General features: G+C 40.7%; 1 protein-coding gene across 3 annotated transcripts in view; it reads right to left on the reverse strand.

Moving 5' to 3' along the window:
• csmd3b (CUB and Sushi multiple domains 3b) overlaps positions 1-16,917 on the reverse strand; it is a 336,693-nt gene that overhangs the window by 132,210 nt on the left and 187,566 nt on the right. For all 3 annotated transcript variants that reach the window (XM_077009034.1, XM_077009033.1, XM_077009032.1), the window contains exons 10-12: positions 16,738-16,859; positions 6,757-6,860; positions 6,209-6,321 (exon numbers count right to left, since the gene is read on the reverse strand). In XM_077009034.1, coding sequence (XP_076865149.1) covers positions 6,209-6,321; positions 6,757-6,860; positions 16,738-16,859 — 339 coding nt within the window. The remainder of the gene's footprint in view (positions 1-6,208; positions 6,322-6,756; positions 6,861-16,737; positions 16,860-16,917) is intronic.

Raw genomic sequence — 16,917 nt, forward strand, 5'->3', positions numbered from 1 at the left:
ATCTGTACTTCATAGCCAAAAAATTAGATGTAAAAAAAAATGTGCACACAGCCAAATGCACTGGGCAGCATGCCTTCATCTTTTGAACCTCTCTTTTCTAAATCAGCTTCTTAAAGGCGGCCAGACTTTAGTTTCTGCAGTATGAAATAATCAAAGGAGAGCACATTAAGAGAAGAATATTAGAGTCTGTGCTTTAATGGGTTTAATTTAATCTTTGATTAAAGGACTGAAATATTGTTTAATACAAAATCAAGATGACTATGAAATTGTACTATGGATTATGAATTATGATAGGACCAGTAGTACCATTCTGTGTTAGCCAATAAATAATATTTCCCCACTATAAGAAATGAATTTCCATCAAATATAAAAACATATTGATTGAATCATAAACAGCAAAAATGGTGTAATGTATAATAATGAACTGATGGTAAGGTAAATGGTGATAGAAGGAATTCACACTGAGGTGTATAGTTGCACTATAGACTGAACATGACTAGATAAGACAGCTATATGGCTATATACCAGCAATCTCATGAACAATACACTATAAAAAATAGCTACCGTATTTTCCGGACTATAAACCGCTACTTTTTTCCCCATGCTTTGAACCATGCGGCTTATCTGTAGATTTTTATTCACCTGTCAGGTGGCGGAGCAGAAAGTTAATCAGGTGGTAGTTCAAAGTTGTAAATCAAAGAAGAAAATGCTCATTTTCATTTGGCACATGCAAGCAGCAAGCACGACGGGGAGGTTTTTTCAAACCAACATTTGTTGTGCCGAATTCTGACTCACCTCGTTTGCACAAGCATAAAGACGCTACAGATGATATTCGGGGGTTACAGTGATTATAACTTCATTGAGCACTCTAGTTTTGTCCTAACTAGATATTTATACATAATACTTGTCACGGTACGGCGGCCCCCTACTGGTCGCCCCCGTCTACAGCAGCAGCTTGTCCTGTGGGTGTGGTGTTGTGTTTGTCTCTCAGGTGGGCGGAGTCCACGATCCGTCTCACCTGAGGGTCGTTTGTTTGTCTATATATGTCTTGTCTTTGTACCAGTTGACCGCCGGTTATTATTATCCTTAATTCGGATCAGTTCACGGGTTTTGGTTTGCGCACTTTACATATTAAACCATCCTATTTCCCTGAGACTTGGCGTGATCGCTTCCATTTATTTTCGCTCACCCTACCCGTCACAATACTGCTGTAATACTGCGACGTCATGTGGTCAGAGGTGAACTTCGGTATAGTCAGTGTGTATTTTATTTAAAATAATTAACACCCTTGAGCCAGTGTGTCTTTGGACATACAGTAGATAATGCCGTGCTGTTTGCTGTGATTGATAATTAAAGTCTAGCTCTTATTTATGTATAGAAACGTATTTATGCGGATAAATGAGGGGAGACGGAATTCGGCACAACACCGGCTGAAACCCAAATCTGACACACATGAAATGCTACAGGCACCGTTCAGAAACTGATCATTCAGTTAAATGTATTCAGTTCAGTAGATATACGTGGCGTTTATCCTGGTGCGGCTTATACATTTAACTTTTTTTTTTTTTTACTTTGTAGGTAAGTGCGCTCTATAGTCCAGAAAATATGGTATATCCGATGAGATATGTGCACAATTTATGCACTAAACTGAAGAAGAAATGTTTCTTCTGTGTTTTCCCTGAAATCTCATACTTTTATTTATCAAATGAGTCGCAAAATGAATAGAAATATAGTCCAGACATTGACAAGGTAGAAATAATGTTGTTTTTTTTATTTGAAATAATTTTCTACTTTAAACTTTGCTTTCGTCAAAGAATGCTCCCTTAGCAGCAAATACAGCATTGCAGACCTTTGGCATTCTAGCTGTTAATTTGCTGAGGTAATCTGGAGAAATTTCACCCCATACTTCCAGAAGCCGCTCCCACAAGTTTGATTGGGTTGATGGGCACTTTTTTCGTACCATACGGTCAAGCTGCTCCCACAACAGCTCAATGGCGTTGAGATCTAGTGACTGCGCTGGCCACTCCATTACCGATAAAACACCAGCTGCCTGCTTCTTCTCTAAATAGTTTGTGCATAATTTGGAGGTGTGCTTTGGGTCATTGTCCTGTTGCAGGATAAAATTGGCTCCAATCAAGCGCTGTCCACTGGGTATGGCATGGTGTTGCAAAATGGAGTGATAGCCTTCCTTATTCAAAATCCCTTTTACCTTGTACAAATCTCCCACTTTACCAGCACCAAAGCAACCCCAGACCATCACATTACCTCCACCATGTTTGACAGATGGTGTCAGGCACTCGTCCAGCATCTTTTCAGTTGTTCTGCGTCTCACAAATGTTTGTTTGTGTGATCCAATCACCTCAAACTTTGATTCGTCTGTCACTTTTTTCCAATCTTCCTCTGTCCAATGTCCATATTAATCTTTTTCTTTTATTAGCCAGTCTCAGATAGGGCTTTTTCTTTGCCACTCTGCCCTGAAGTCCAGCATCCCAGAGTCGCCTCTTCACTGTAGACGTTGACACTGGTGTTTTGCGGGTACTATTTAATGAAGCTGCCAGTTGAGGACCTGTGAGGCGTCCATTTCTAAAACTTGAGACTCTAATGTACTTGTCTTCTTGCTCAGTTGTGCAGTGGGGCTTTCCACTTCTCTTTCTACTCTGGTTAGAGCCTGTCTGTGCTCTCCTCTGAAGGGAGTAGTACACACCATTGTAGGAAATCTTCAGTTTCTTGGCAATGTCTCGCATGGAATAGCCTTCATTTCTCAGAACAAGAATAGACTGTCGAGTTTCAATTGAAAGTTGTATTTTTCTGGCCATTTTGTGAGTTTAATCGAACCAACAATTGTAATGCTCCAGATTCTCAACTAGCTTAAACGAAGGTCAGTTTTATAGCTTCTCTAATCAGCAAAACTGTTTTCAGCTGCGCTAACCTACTTGCACAAGGGTTTTCAAGGGTTTTCTAAATATCCAATAGTCTCCTTACACAGTTAGCAAACACAATGTACCATTAGAACACTGGAGTGATGGTTGTTGGAAATGGGTCTCCATATATCTATGTAGATATTGCATTAAAAACCAGACGTTTACAGCTAGAATAGTCATTTACCACATTAATAATGTATAGAGAGTATTTTTGATGCATTTATTGTTAGCAGTTTTTAAGTTTAGTTTTTAAATTGAAAAAAAACTGCTTTTCTTTCAAAAATAAGAACATTTCTAAGTGACCCCAGACTTTTGAACGGTAGTGTATATATATAATTTATTCAGCAAAAGTAATACCTCTCTCAGATACGGAAAATCTGCAAAGATGTACAAGCATGTGAACTTTTTTAATTAGCAGTTTGTGACACCTCCTTTTGTAGCCATTGCTATTTGAGATTTTTGCCCACTCCCCCTTGAAGAACTCCGCCAGTTGATAGAGATTGGAGGGGCATCTGGCATGTACCGCCCGCTTCAGATCTTGCCACAGAATTTCTATGGGATTGAGGTCTGGACTTTGTCTGGGCCAATCCAGAATGTAAATTTTCTTTCATGTAAGCCATTCCTTGGTAGTTTTGCTGGTATGATTTGGGTCATTGTCTTGTTGCATAATCCAGTTCCATCCCAACTTCAACTCCCTGATTACTGGCATGAGATTCTCCAGGTCTGGAGGCAGAAAAACAGGCCCAGACCTTCACATTTCCACCACCATGCTTCACTGGTGGGAGGAGGTTCCTCTCTTTATATGCAGTATTGACTTTTCTCCAAACATGGCACTAATAGTTGTGGACAAATCATTCAATTTTGGACTCATCTGTCCAGAGAAGGGAGTTCCAGAAAGCCTCTGGTTTGTCCAAGTGCTTTCTGGCAAAGTTTAAATGGGCAACTTTGTTCTTTCTTGAGAGCAGAGGCTTCCTTCTAGCAACTCTCCCATGAATGCAATGTCTATTGATTTTTTGCCTGATTGTAGACGCATGTTCATTTATCCTAGATGCTGCCAGAGAGGTCTACAACTCTCTGGAGGTGATAAGTGGGTTGGCTTTTACCTGAATTATTATTTTTTCTGGTGCTTTTTGGTGTGTTTTGATGGCCACTTCTGGACAGAGTTGCGATGATGCTGAGTGCCCCCCCATTTGTAAATGATTTGGCTTATAGTGGATGGATGGAGCTGAAATCTTTTGGAAATGGTCTCATAGCTTTCCCCAGACTGATGGGCTGTCACCACCTTCTTCCTGATGTCCTCGGATGTCTCTTCTCCTTGTGGCATTGTTGATCTGTGCTCTTTAGCCCTCGGCATGACAGTGGTTTGGTTGATTTCCTATCCATTTTATTCAGTGTGGCTCAAATATTTTGCCAAGGATGTTTCATTTCATTGGTCTGCTTAGCTGATTGAGCACTCACATGTATTTCACCTGAGTCTTTTAACTAATTGACTTTACCAATGCCTTTGCAACGCACTAGTTCATTTACTTTTGCACATGCTCTGATTCCATGCTTCATGTAGTCTGCTGGCAACTCACACATTTCCCAACAAGTAATAGTAAATGGAAGTAAATGGAATTGATTAACGTAAACCTGACATTTCATATCAGTATTCAAACAAGTCAAGTTGAGCTTCTTTAAATAATCAAACCAGTCTATTTCTATGACACGGGTAAAATACATTTTCATCTTCAAGTCAAAGGCACACATTTGAGCCTTTATCAGCTTTTTTCATCTCCAAGTCAAATTCAGGCAAAATCAATACCAGTGTGGTTTCAAGTACACAAACATGTCTGACCCTAATTAAGCCATGTGACTCTACTCTTCCATGTCTGCCTGTTGATCAGTCTTCTCTTTACTCAAGTCATAAACTCCCAGATTTATATTGATTATGCATTAAGATAAAGAACTTAAAACCTATGCATTTTCTAACAATAAACACACTGTCTAGAGAGCATTATTGAAAAAGGATGCAAAAATATTTTATAGAGGTTAAGTATCAATATCTCTTTCTGCACAGTGCCAGTCTCACATCTGTCTAATTTGATCTCAGCAGTTTGACTTATCTCATCTCACCCGTCTAAACTACAGCCAGTAGACAGTCAATAAACTGTAAACAAGCAAACAAAAAAACTGGTGCTGTTTAGAAAAATGACAGTGACTGGTCAAATGTAATGACAAAATGTGAAGTTTCATAATAATGGTACTTACTAACACATAAGGAGAAAAATTACATCCTTATAAACCCTATAAAATTTGTTCAGAATATTGCTTGTAAAGTAAAATGTTATTTTAGCATGCCATAGTTTGACCTTTGAAAAAAGCTCTTTGGGATTTCTGAAGATTCTGTTTGATATTTACAATAAGGAACAACAGCTGTCTAGCTGAGAGAGAGAAATTCCCTCCTTTTTTGCACATACATAGAATATCTGTTTATTTTCATTTTTTTGAGTTTGCAGGAAAAGGGTTTTTACTGACTTGCTCTCCTTTTCTTTCTCTTTCTTTTTCTCCCTCTCTCTCTTTCTCTCTCTCTCTCCTTCTCATTACCTCACATGGCATGTTGTTCATCATGCTGACATTAATTTATTACTGAACCTTGAGGCAGGAGAGATAATCAAATATATGGGTTTGGTAGGGACTCCTGGTTCTATCGAGTGCATATAGCACATGTTCAATGATTCAAAGTCTGCTTCTTGTAGTGTGACACACAACCATGCAATAACACGATGATGATAACTGCCTGATTCTGCTTTACTCTTAATGATGATGTCAAATACTACTGCAGCAACCTGTAGAATGCACAGCCGAATGACCTTTGACACTGTATTTGAACTCAACAGTTGGTGGATGTGAAAACATTTGTATACTTTCACTTCTTCAGTCAATTGAAAGAAGTGAAATGAACAAATCTCACAGCTGGCAGGGATGTCTGAATATGGACCACTGCCAAGCTAATTAATTACACAACGCTTTCTCATTTCTTTGTTCCTCTCTCTTTCTCAAGGTCTCTGTCTGCTAAGGGTTCTTGCATGTTTTCTGTTGTGAGCACAAAGTTGTTCTTTGAATTCATACAGTTGTACTACAGAGCTTGACAAAGCTAAGGGTTAAAAAGCATACTTTCATTTATTGCCATTTTTTGTCGCTTAGTTAATTTTTTCCAGATCTAAAATAAGCATGACCTCCTCCCATATTTTCGCTACTCAATTTTTTTGTAGTCCCTTGCTGATTCTTTTAAACTCCTCCTTTACCTTTGTAGTTGATCTTGAAACCTATGGAGCCCACACTTTCATCAGACTGGAGATGGAGCCACATCTGATGGGTCATGCTGACAATGAGGTCAGGAACAAAGCTGCCTGTCAGGCTGACAGAACAGGACCACATGAGTCAGATGTACATTTGCATACAATACACTAACATGCACATCATATTTATTAGTCATGCATTTTCTGTAGACCATACCGACCCCATATCTAAGCAGGAAATAATAAACATGCTCTTCTTTCACGGTGCTCTATATAGCAACAAGCACACAAATCCTGTTGGGGCTATGTGCACGAAAACAGCCAGAGTACATGGAGAATTCTGGAGAACTGATGACCAACACAGCACTCAAGGAGACCCCAAAGCCTTGTGCATTACTGGTGACAACCACTACCTAGAGCGAGTGCAATCGATCTCATACAATGTTTCTTTGTTTGGTTCAAGGCAAAAGAATGTCGATAATACCAGATCATCATGCACCGTGCAGCAAAAGATAAAATAAATCCCAAGCAGATGGCGTAGTGGAGGCACTTACACTTGAAGGATAGTTCGTGGATCCCCCACTTCGCCGCCATCCCCGATGGTTAACGTGTCGTAGCCCAGCTCCAAGTCAAACTCTTCAAAGTTAATCTGAATCACCTGTCAGCAGAAAAAAAGAGTCATCATGCTTAGCGATGTATCGAACAACCCAATTGGGAGTTTATGCTTCTTTCACAGTACATACATTCTGCAGTACAACTGAAAACGGTGAAAAGAGAGAAAGAGAAAAAAAAGATGAGCAAAAATTATGCATCATTTGCCTAAGACATGATTTATCATCTGGTTTGGATGGCTGTCTGAACATCATAGAAAGTGTAATAAGGGTTATGACATGTCTGAAATGGGCTTCCGGATGCACCATGGGGGACTGGATGAATTTTCGGAAACCCAAGCATCATACCTGGCTCCAATTTATTTCAGCGATCTGAGAAGTCTGAAAGGGTTGGCGTGTAAAGTGATTCTGCTATGGGGTATCTAAGTTTCTCAACCAGTACCTCTACTGTTACTGTGCCAGCCTCATCCAGGAGGTTATCCAGTTAGTAGCAACTGTATTATTTACACTTGGCCAAAGGCCTTTTCCAAGCAAAGTCTTAAAATGTTGCCTTAGCTCTAGTCTAGGTGTTCATCAGAGTGAATGCTACAGGTGTTCAAACCGTCGAAGATTAAGTTTTGCCTACCTTTCCCAAACCCGTCAAGACGGACTAAAGCCCTACAGGCCCTGAAAAAATCCACATGGTCACAACACAGTTTGTCTGCACTCACTGCTTGGACACCCTAGTTAACAGTTCAGTGAGCTAATACAATCGCCTCTACTGAATGCGTTTCATTTATCAAAAGACTTACTGATAAAGGTTTCAAATACAGTGCTCTCACACTTTAGTACTTTTTGTGTAGAACTCAGAATTTGTGTGAAGTAATCAGCATGGTGACTATAATGTGGGCGGTACCTGCTTTTGAGCCTATTTGAAAGTGGAAAGCTCTTCTAATTAGTGGCTCTGCAATGCTGTTTCCCAATTTATCTGAACTGTTCTTCCCCAAGATACTGCTAGCATATTTCACCCCACCCTCTGTGTCTGATGGAGAGCTGTTTACTGTTCACTGTTTGGCAAAACACAGGGAAATAGATGCAGATTGTTTATATTATACACCGACTAATCAATATTTTCATTCAAATCCAGTTCTTAAAAGAGCATAACAGCTTCTGAATAGTTGAGGATTTAGTCAAACAGGGGAAATGTTTTAGAGGTTAAAAAGGTTCTCAGACTAAATATTGACAGCTCTGAACTTTACAATGTGATTAATATTCTGTGATTCATAGGAAAAATAAGTAATGAGCTCTTCAGCGTGGCAGGGGTTTTGCAATTATTAATCTGCTTGAGCTAACAAAAAAATATATCAGTACAAATATGTCTGCACAACTGAATACAATATCTTGCAGTCCTGTGTCACTGCAGTAGACAGGGCAGATAAAGCTAAAGACCCAGGACAGTTTCTGCTCTCTAGCAGTCTAGGTAGAGTCTTTTATCCCTATATTTACCTTAACGTCCATATAGACAACAAAAAAAGACTGTACCAACATGGCCCCATGCTGCAGGAACTCATATTCAGTGAGGGGCTCAGGACAGAAGCCTGCCTCTTGTCACTGGGATTAGCTTTGGAAGCAGGGTAATGCATGCACTGGGTAGTCATTAAGGCAGTGAAGCACTGTATCGAATGGCAAAGCAATGAACCAACAGAGCAGAATTATGACTCCACTATAAAGAAGCCAGGCCCATGAAGATGCCCATGTGTGGAGAATGAGGCTGTGTCAGACAGACAGGTCTATTTTGGTAAGACAGTATGGCCAGACCATTCAAATGGGCTTAAAAAAAAAAAACCTTGAAAAGCACTCTTCAAACCAACGAACCACTCTATAAACCTTCATCTCTTTTTATGAGTAAGCACAACTGCAGGGGTAAGATAAAGGCAGCCTCCCCAAGCCCCTGACACACACACACACACACACACACACACACACACACACACACACACACACACACACACACACACACACACACACACACACATACACACAAAATGCGCTAGAAAATACAATGAGTCTATGGGTGCTTGTCATGGTGGGACAGGTGGTGTAATACCTCAACTATAATATAACATGTCATTGCTTTCACCAAAATCAAAGAGCGAGTGAGCAGAGAGCCAAGCAGCCGAGCTGGAAAAAAACAACAGAGTGAACTCAGTCACGACTCACCCACTTCCTCTGAAAAGAAGAGAGAGAGGGGCTTCATACACACACATGCATGCACAGGCACACACAAACACACACACGCACGCACACACACACACACACACACACACACACACACACACACACACACACACACACACATGCGCACACAGAGACACCCACACGCGCACAGACACACACACAGACACACAGACAGACACACACACGCATGCACACACAGACACAGACACACACACAGACACACAGACAGATACACACACACACACACACACGCGCATGCCCACAAACATGTGCACATGCACACACAGTACACAAGCAGGGATGTGATCAAGTACCTTGTCAACGGAGAAACATATAACTATGGTTCCTGGATCCCCTAGGGCCTCCCATATTCTCATTTCCCCCAGATTAGGCTTATAGAAATGGAATCTGTGATCAGTCTCAGTCCCCCACTCCACCTGCTGCACACTGTCCTGCTGGAATGTACAATCAGCCGTGTGCTCAGGGCTCCAGGCTGCGGCTGTGCTGGAACAAGCTTCGCCCCACATCCTCACATGTGGGTGTGTTCTTCTCAATGACCACAGGAGAGTGTGTCAATGGTCAAAGAGTGATGACACCGCGAGCACAAGCCATGGCCTGAAATGTGTGAATTTTAAACCTATGCCATAGTACATCGAAAAATTTACTATGGCATAGGTTTAAAGTCCTCTTAAAATTGTATCTGGAATGAAATATGTTCTGGCTGGTAGAAGGGTATCATATGGTTTTTGCCTAAATTACATCAAATTGAACTCCAAAGACCAAGAAAGCACTCTGTGATGACAGAGGCCTCTCTAAAGTCCTCTCTACGGCTGAGAATAAAACCCGGAGACAGATGAACAGCACTGTCTGAAACGTTGCATGAAGATATCTACTGTGCATTTTGTTTTACTGAATCAATATAAAGGCTTATTTTTGATGACACATAATAAAGATTTACTTTGCTAATTTGATTACTTTTAATCAAGCTATTTACTTAAAATAAATTTCAAACACAGTAGTTTCCACTGGCTGATAATCCAAGGTCAAGAAGACATTTTTAAAGATCTTTGTTTTTTAGCCTAATCCTTTTCACAGCAGCAGGGCTAGTCTGAGAGGCGTCTTGGCCTCACACCTGTTAGAAAAGCAACAGGGAGGTCTGCTTGGACGGAATGGTCACATTAAGGAAATAAAGACAAATCTGACCATAGCTGCTACTTTAATGTCCTTTCATGCATTTGCCTCTAGACCAGGGGTACTCAACTAAATTTTGGCAGATACCTGTGACCTGAGGTCCGGTGCGGCGGGGGTGGCGAACGTAAGTTGTTGAGGGGGGGTGGCAAACGTAACACTCGTGACGGAGTGTTTTTTCAATAGCCCTGAAATAAATGCTCCGGTTTTTTTTTTTGTTCCGTATCCAGTTAATCAGGAATGAGATTGGGTCCGGACAGGACTGCGTTCGGGTCCGGATCCGGACCGCGGTCCGCCAGTTGAGTACCCCTGCTCTAGACAATCAGAATCTTAAAACTGTCAGCTCCCCTTTTAGCCCTCAGATGTTGGATAGAAACCCTTACAAACCTACTGCGAGACCAAGCAGGAAGCTCCTTCAAGGAAGACAGAAATATCTCTTGACTAGATTTGTCATTAGCTTAAGACTTTTCTTTCATGGTAAGAAAACACACATGATGACTGAAGAAAATGTGAAGAAAGTTTTAGGTGTAGAGGAGTTAACTTAAACTTAACTTAAAGGGTTCAATTAGAATGTATAGTGAACCATATTTAAAATTGAATCTATGACTCAGCATGTGTTTCCCTATCAACTTTATGACACTGTGGGAAAGCTGTCAGCCTATGTGTGGAGTGAATCGACAGTGCCTTATGTAATCTCTGAGTGTTAGATGATGTTGACATATCTTGAGAAAAATGTATATACACAATATCAGAGGTGTCTGAAAGCACATATGGACGTAAAATGTTAAAGTATGGATGTTAAAGCATCATTCATATATTGAAAATATACCACTTATAACACTTTTAGCCATTATGTCAGGGACAGATTCTGTGGGCTGTTCTGCCCATACCACTACTGAGAAGTATGGTCATTCTGAACATGTTTTGACAGGCCATTTAGTCACTGTGGCATGTTTTTTATTCATTATATATTTTATGTTATATTATATTCAGTAATTTATTTTACAGTAATCAATTTTTTTAACTCGAAATATTTTTACTGCTATTAACTGACCAAATGATGCGACGGAAATGAAATAATAGTAAACATATCCTTATGAGAGGAATTCCAGTTTTGCATCATACATTTTCAAAGTAGCAAAAAATGTCAGGATTAAATTAAGCAATTTCTGTTCATTCTTCTGTTAATTGTCCCTAGGTGTTCCTCAAAGCCTTCCCTTGTTCCTTGTTTGTATGTTGGAGTCTGCTTATCGTAGTCATGTTGTTTACACCAGATGAGGGTTGTTTGCTCGGTGAGCTGCTGTATCTAGTTAATGCTCCATGTTTTTACGTCCTGGTTTTTGGTCTTGGTTTTTCTTGGGTTCTTGGGTTCTGCTCACGTATTCACTATAAACTCCACTCACAACTGTATATAGCCACCATACTTCCTGCTATCACATGACAAAATTATACGATATATGAAAATTATATGATTTATATGTCTACCAAGGTGAGGAAGACCTGTGTCTATCACATGACTGGCATTCATTCAGTGAAGCAGTCTATGTGAGCTGGACAATGAGAATATGCACACAGTAGATACAACTTATTATCATTGGGGTGGATACAATAAATTACTGTGGCGAAATGATGGTCCTTCTTTAAAACAGACAAGCGCTTCAGATTGAACATAAAATCTTGTCTAATGTAGCAGAATTATACAATAACCTGTCTTGGTGATTAAAGATGTGTTCGGTGCTAATGGAATCGTGTTTTTTTCCCTACCTTACATCTTTTACCATACCCACATTGACACTCTACATTTCACATAGCAGGATAAATACACCAGTGTTTTCTAGACACAAGTATCCCAAAAATTGTTTGCTCCAACTCGGCATAAAGATTGACCTTTCCATCTGTGAATGTAAGCACAGACTGCTGACAGGCATGAGCCGGTACATATAGCTTGGCCCTGCATCCATCACTGTCAGCATGGGCGCTCTAGCGGACCTTCCAGCACATGCTACGTCCTGTACAGACAACTACACATCCAATGAGCCCTTGAAAATGCAGGATAGACTCCATCCTGACAGGCCTAATTATACTGTACATTTCAACATGATAACAGGCAGTTTACCTCACATCATGGACTAAAAACCCAACATCACTTTAAGAGTGGAACTTCCATGTACCACACCACTTCCATGTACATTATGCCATTTTTATTATTACTATTTTTTAAGTCAAGTTTCTAGACTTCAAAGAGACCTATCTTTCTTGATGAAGCTGTCTGGACAGCTTACAGGGCTGTCATTAATCTTAAGGTCATTATTTATCTGTCTAATCACAATTTATCACAGCCAAATAACCAAAACAGACCTATATAAGAACATATTTAGTCCTACTGTGTGTACGTTGGAAACAAATTACTCAGAGACTGCATTAAGAACATTAGACTAAGCACTTGCTGACGGCATTGTTGCTAAAATTGCCTGTTCGTGGTTAGTGAGAAGATGTCTCAGGAGTAAGAGCAAAAGGACTCAAGAGAAAAAAGCAGAATCAAGCTCTTTAAGCATGTGAGTGTGTTCTGTAATGAATTGCGCCATATTGAAATGCACGCCTGAAGCCATTCTACAGCATCTACAATGATGTTTTGATTTCTTCAACATGGCACACTCTGCTGAACTTTTCAGTTTATGTTCAAGACCTAATTAGGCTATATAAAATATCGCAGGAGTGTCCAACATGCCCTGCAGAGGTAACTTACAACACCCTGAAATATTCAGGCGCTACCAGTGTTAACATTCATCAATGTTAGATTAATCTTGGAACTGAACTCTACAATGGTGTTAGTGCTCCCAGACCAGAGTTGGGGACACCCACTTTACAGGGACTGTTTAATGCTGACTCATGTGTCATATGTTTCAGGAAGGCCAAGGGTTTACAGCAAAGCTGCCAGTGCAGCTGACTTCTGTGCAGCTTCTTAAGTTATGAGCTATAATGAAAGCTGGTTTCCACTAATCCCAAACCCATATTAGTGCTATTTCAGTGCAACCCAGCCTCATCAGTGGAACAGAAGAGGCGTCCGAATTAAGCTCCGATACCCTCCAGTTCTCTCAGACCAAGGTTAAAGCAGGGAGAAGAATATAAATAATTTGGCACACCAAAATTATGTCTGCAAAAAACAAATGAAGCAATAATGCTCTGTGCTGTAAGCAGCTGTTAGCTATCCCTCTCTCAAGAGGGTGCAAAGGCAACTGGCAACATTTTACAGACTCATTTAAATAGAATCACTTTATGGGTTTCTTTTAACTCTTTAACTATGTCATTCCACGGTGAGAAAATCAAACTTGTGCCGCATCATGCTCGTTTCCTGCCATTGAATAACGCTGGAATGATGAAATGATGTTGTAGTGATGAAATTCTTGAAAAAGAAAATCAAACCAGAGAAACTGCAATATCTCAAATAACCATCATCGCAGCTCAGAGTGAGAATAATAAGACATTGTGCATTAACTCATTAATTATTGCCTCTTGTGGCAATAATTAATTGTGGCAATTAATTATTGCCACAAGAGGCAATAATTAATGAGTTAATACTCATTATTAATGAGTTAATACTCATATATGAAGCCGAAGTCCACTAAACGGCATAATTAGGTTTTTCACCCAAGAGCCTTCATTATAACATTGCTGATCCAACGGCTTTTCAGTAAAACTGAATTCAGACTTTTAGCATTGTTTTTTTTAAAGCGACCATCTCAGGAGAAAGTTTCACAAACTCTGATTTATTGAAAACAATATGCCAAAGCCAAGGCTACAGAAAAAAAAAACAACAACTCTGTAAATTCTGTAGATGAGCTTGCAGTTCCCGACCTCTTAACGAGCCCAGATGGCAGGTGAGTGGAGAGGTGGGACGAGGTGGAGAACAACTCTTTGGTCCGCAAGGCTTTCGTGTCTCCTTCTATCTATCATGGGATGGCAAAGTGTCCAGACAGTTTCACAAAGGGCTTCTGAACATTCAGCAAGTGAAAATGTCAGGTGAAGCAAAGGCTGCCAGCTTCAGCCTTGGACTGTTGTTTCCAGCTCTGAGTGGAGTTCAGGTAACGGAGGGGTGAACGAGCAGTAGTTAGAAGTTTAATTAGGTGTTTGAGATGGGTGGTGCAAACATGCGCCAGCAGAGTCAGAGCTGAACTCGAGCTGGTGAGCTTAACATCTCCAGCAGCTGGATATAAAACTTCTTTATGGATTCTGGTGCTGACAGGTGCAGAGAAGGTCAGCGGAAGCCAATTCCTAAACAGGCAGTTTCTTCTCTAGAATTTATTACCTACGGATGCCAGTCAACTATCTAAGAGTCAAGCTCAAAGGCCTTGGCTTGAAGTTGACCAGAGAGGAGATGCTGGCTATCTTGTTTGTTACACATGGGTCAGTTACTTGGAGATGAATTGCAACATTAATGACTCAAATCAGCTCGAATCAAGTGTGAGGAATAGTGCTGGGAAGACAGATGCCTATGGTCCTGTCGCAGCTGGTATTATAAATGTGGCCAACGGGGACATGAATTCACCTGTCCTGAGGCCCTCTGCTGCCTATCAGCGCTTGTTGAATGCTGCCTCACTCCCCGCTGCTCAGACAGCATCGCGCTCACTCACTCAGTGTGACTTTTGTCACATTCAAGGCTTAAGCGAGGACACCGACACCAACACTCATCCACGTCTGTATACAAGTGATAAATTATTTTGTGAACTCTCTCGCACACGCATGCACACATATATACACGTGCACACGTGCACTCATACACTCACGTGCACACGCACGAAAGCATGCAATGAAATGTGCAAATTTAAACCGAACCTGTGACCGAACCCTCATCTCAGTGGCACAAATGAAACAGACATTACTGACCCATACGAGTGCAGTAACTAACACAACCAATAACATGGCCATCCACAACAAGTGCATGGGCTGCATGGCCATGAGGGGAGGCGGCGAGTAGAGGCGGGGCGAGGGGAGGAGCCAGGAGGATCCTCAGCCACTCCCACTGTGCTCCAGCGACACCATCATGAGCAGCCCAGGAACAGCAGTCCAGAGGGCCACTGCAGGAATACTAATGGCAAACAGCTCAAGGACAGGGCCACAGAACAAGCACGCCACCACACGGGGGCAGCAGTGAGGAGTTTGGTGGGTCATTTATGCTGGGTAGAAGTCAAGACATTTTAAGTAATTCCAACTTGTATACTGATATAAGATGATAAAAATTAAATACAATTGACATCAGTTTTTTTTTTTTTATAAAGTAACACCCAAACATTCTTAAAGTACAGCATCATTTAAATATTTTGCTTAATGAGTACTTAATGGGTATGCATTCATGATGATGTTGAATAATTAACACTACAAGTGCGTTCAGAGCAGATGTGCAGTCTTACTCTGCTGCTCTCACTGGCTTGCCCCGCTCTGTTTTGTATGGCAGGCAAATGGAAATGTTATTAAACATTCCTGAAAAATGACCCCAAAATGATCAGCCCATGTACCAAGTTAAGAAAACTTGGCACTGTTGTGGTCTAGTATGAAATGCCCTGGGATATGTGAGGATGTGTGTGACTGGAATTAGTCTAAAATGAATTGAATATAGTGAACACTGTGTCTTATTTCTGCACAGATAGACTCCCCCTAAAATGAGCAAGGGTACATTATTACATTGTGACAACAATTATTTATGGATATTAAAAGAATTAATTTGTATTTATATTTGCCAAGATATGACATAAATGCAGCATATTTATATAAGTTGGTTTATTTCCAAATGAGATGTACTTGGTTGTTTACCAGTGGGTTGTGGTGAAAGCAAGCTAGCATTCATGACCCTCACTGTGTTGGTGGTTATCAACACTGACGTAGAAATCTCTTTGTGCTTACAGATATGTATTATTCAGGACAAGCCGAAGGTGTTGAAGTGGATATCTGCTGTTTTTGGTAGGAAGGACAAAGGAAATGACATCGGGACAGTCACGTGTTTGCTCTCTCTTCTTGCACTATTCTTCAAAGAGGAACAAACGTTGCCAAGCCTTTCGATGGATGAAATGGCTGCTCGGTGTAGACAACACACCAACTGAAAATGTTGACATCCTCGTGGAATTCATGAGAAATCAGCGGTGCTCTTTGAACACTGGCCAAATGTGGATGAAGCTACGTCTGAATCGACACCTTGTTCTAAAATCACTTCCTGTGTGTAAAAGGAAGGACTGAGATCCATCAAGACAGATGGCTGATCTCAAGAGTGGTGGTTTTATCAATTTAAATGAGACTATACACCATGTAAATGCCATTCTGAAATACACAAACAATGTAAAACTATCTAATGAAACATAAACCAGATGGAAGGCATAGAATCAATTCCCTGTGCTCTATTAAAAATCAGGTCAAACTACACATCTTACAAAAGGCAGCAGTTGACACTGTGTTTTCAGGGTACGTCATGTTCCTCTGGTGGAGAACACCGTGGCCTGCAGTCACATGTGTTTTTGGGGAGCTGTTTACCTTGTTCGGGTTGCTGGCTGTAATGATCCACAAACACTGGGAGTTGCTCTCATACTGGATTGGGAAATTCGGAGAGGTAAACGTTCCGGATGGACCTTGTAGATTGGATCCACAGGTCTTCACTGGAAGGGAACATGACAAACAAGGATTTGTTAAAATATCAATTTGAAAAAAATGATT

This window comes from Brachyhypopomus gauderio, chromosome 6 (assembly GCF_052324685.1).
Source record: "Brachyhypopomus gauderio isolate BG-103 chromosome 6, BGAUD_0.2, whole genome shotgun sequence".
In the NCBI taxonomy this organism is placed as follows: Eukaryota; Metazoa; Chordata; class Actinopteri; order Gymnotiformes; family Hypopomidae; genus Brachyhypopomus; species Brachyhypopomus gauderio.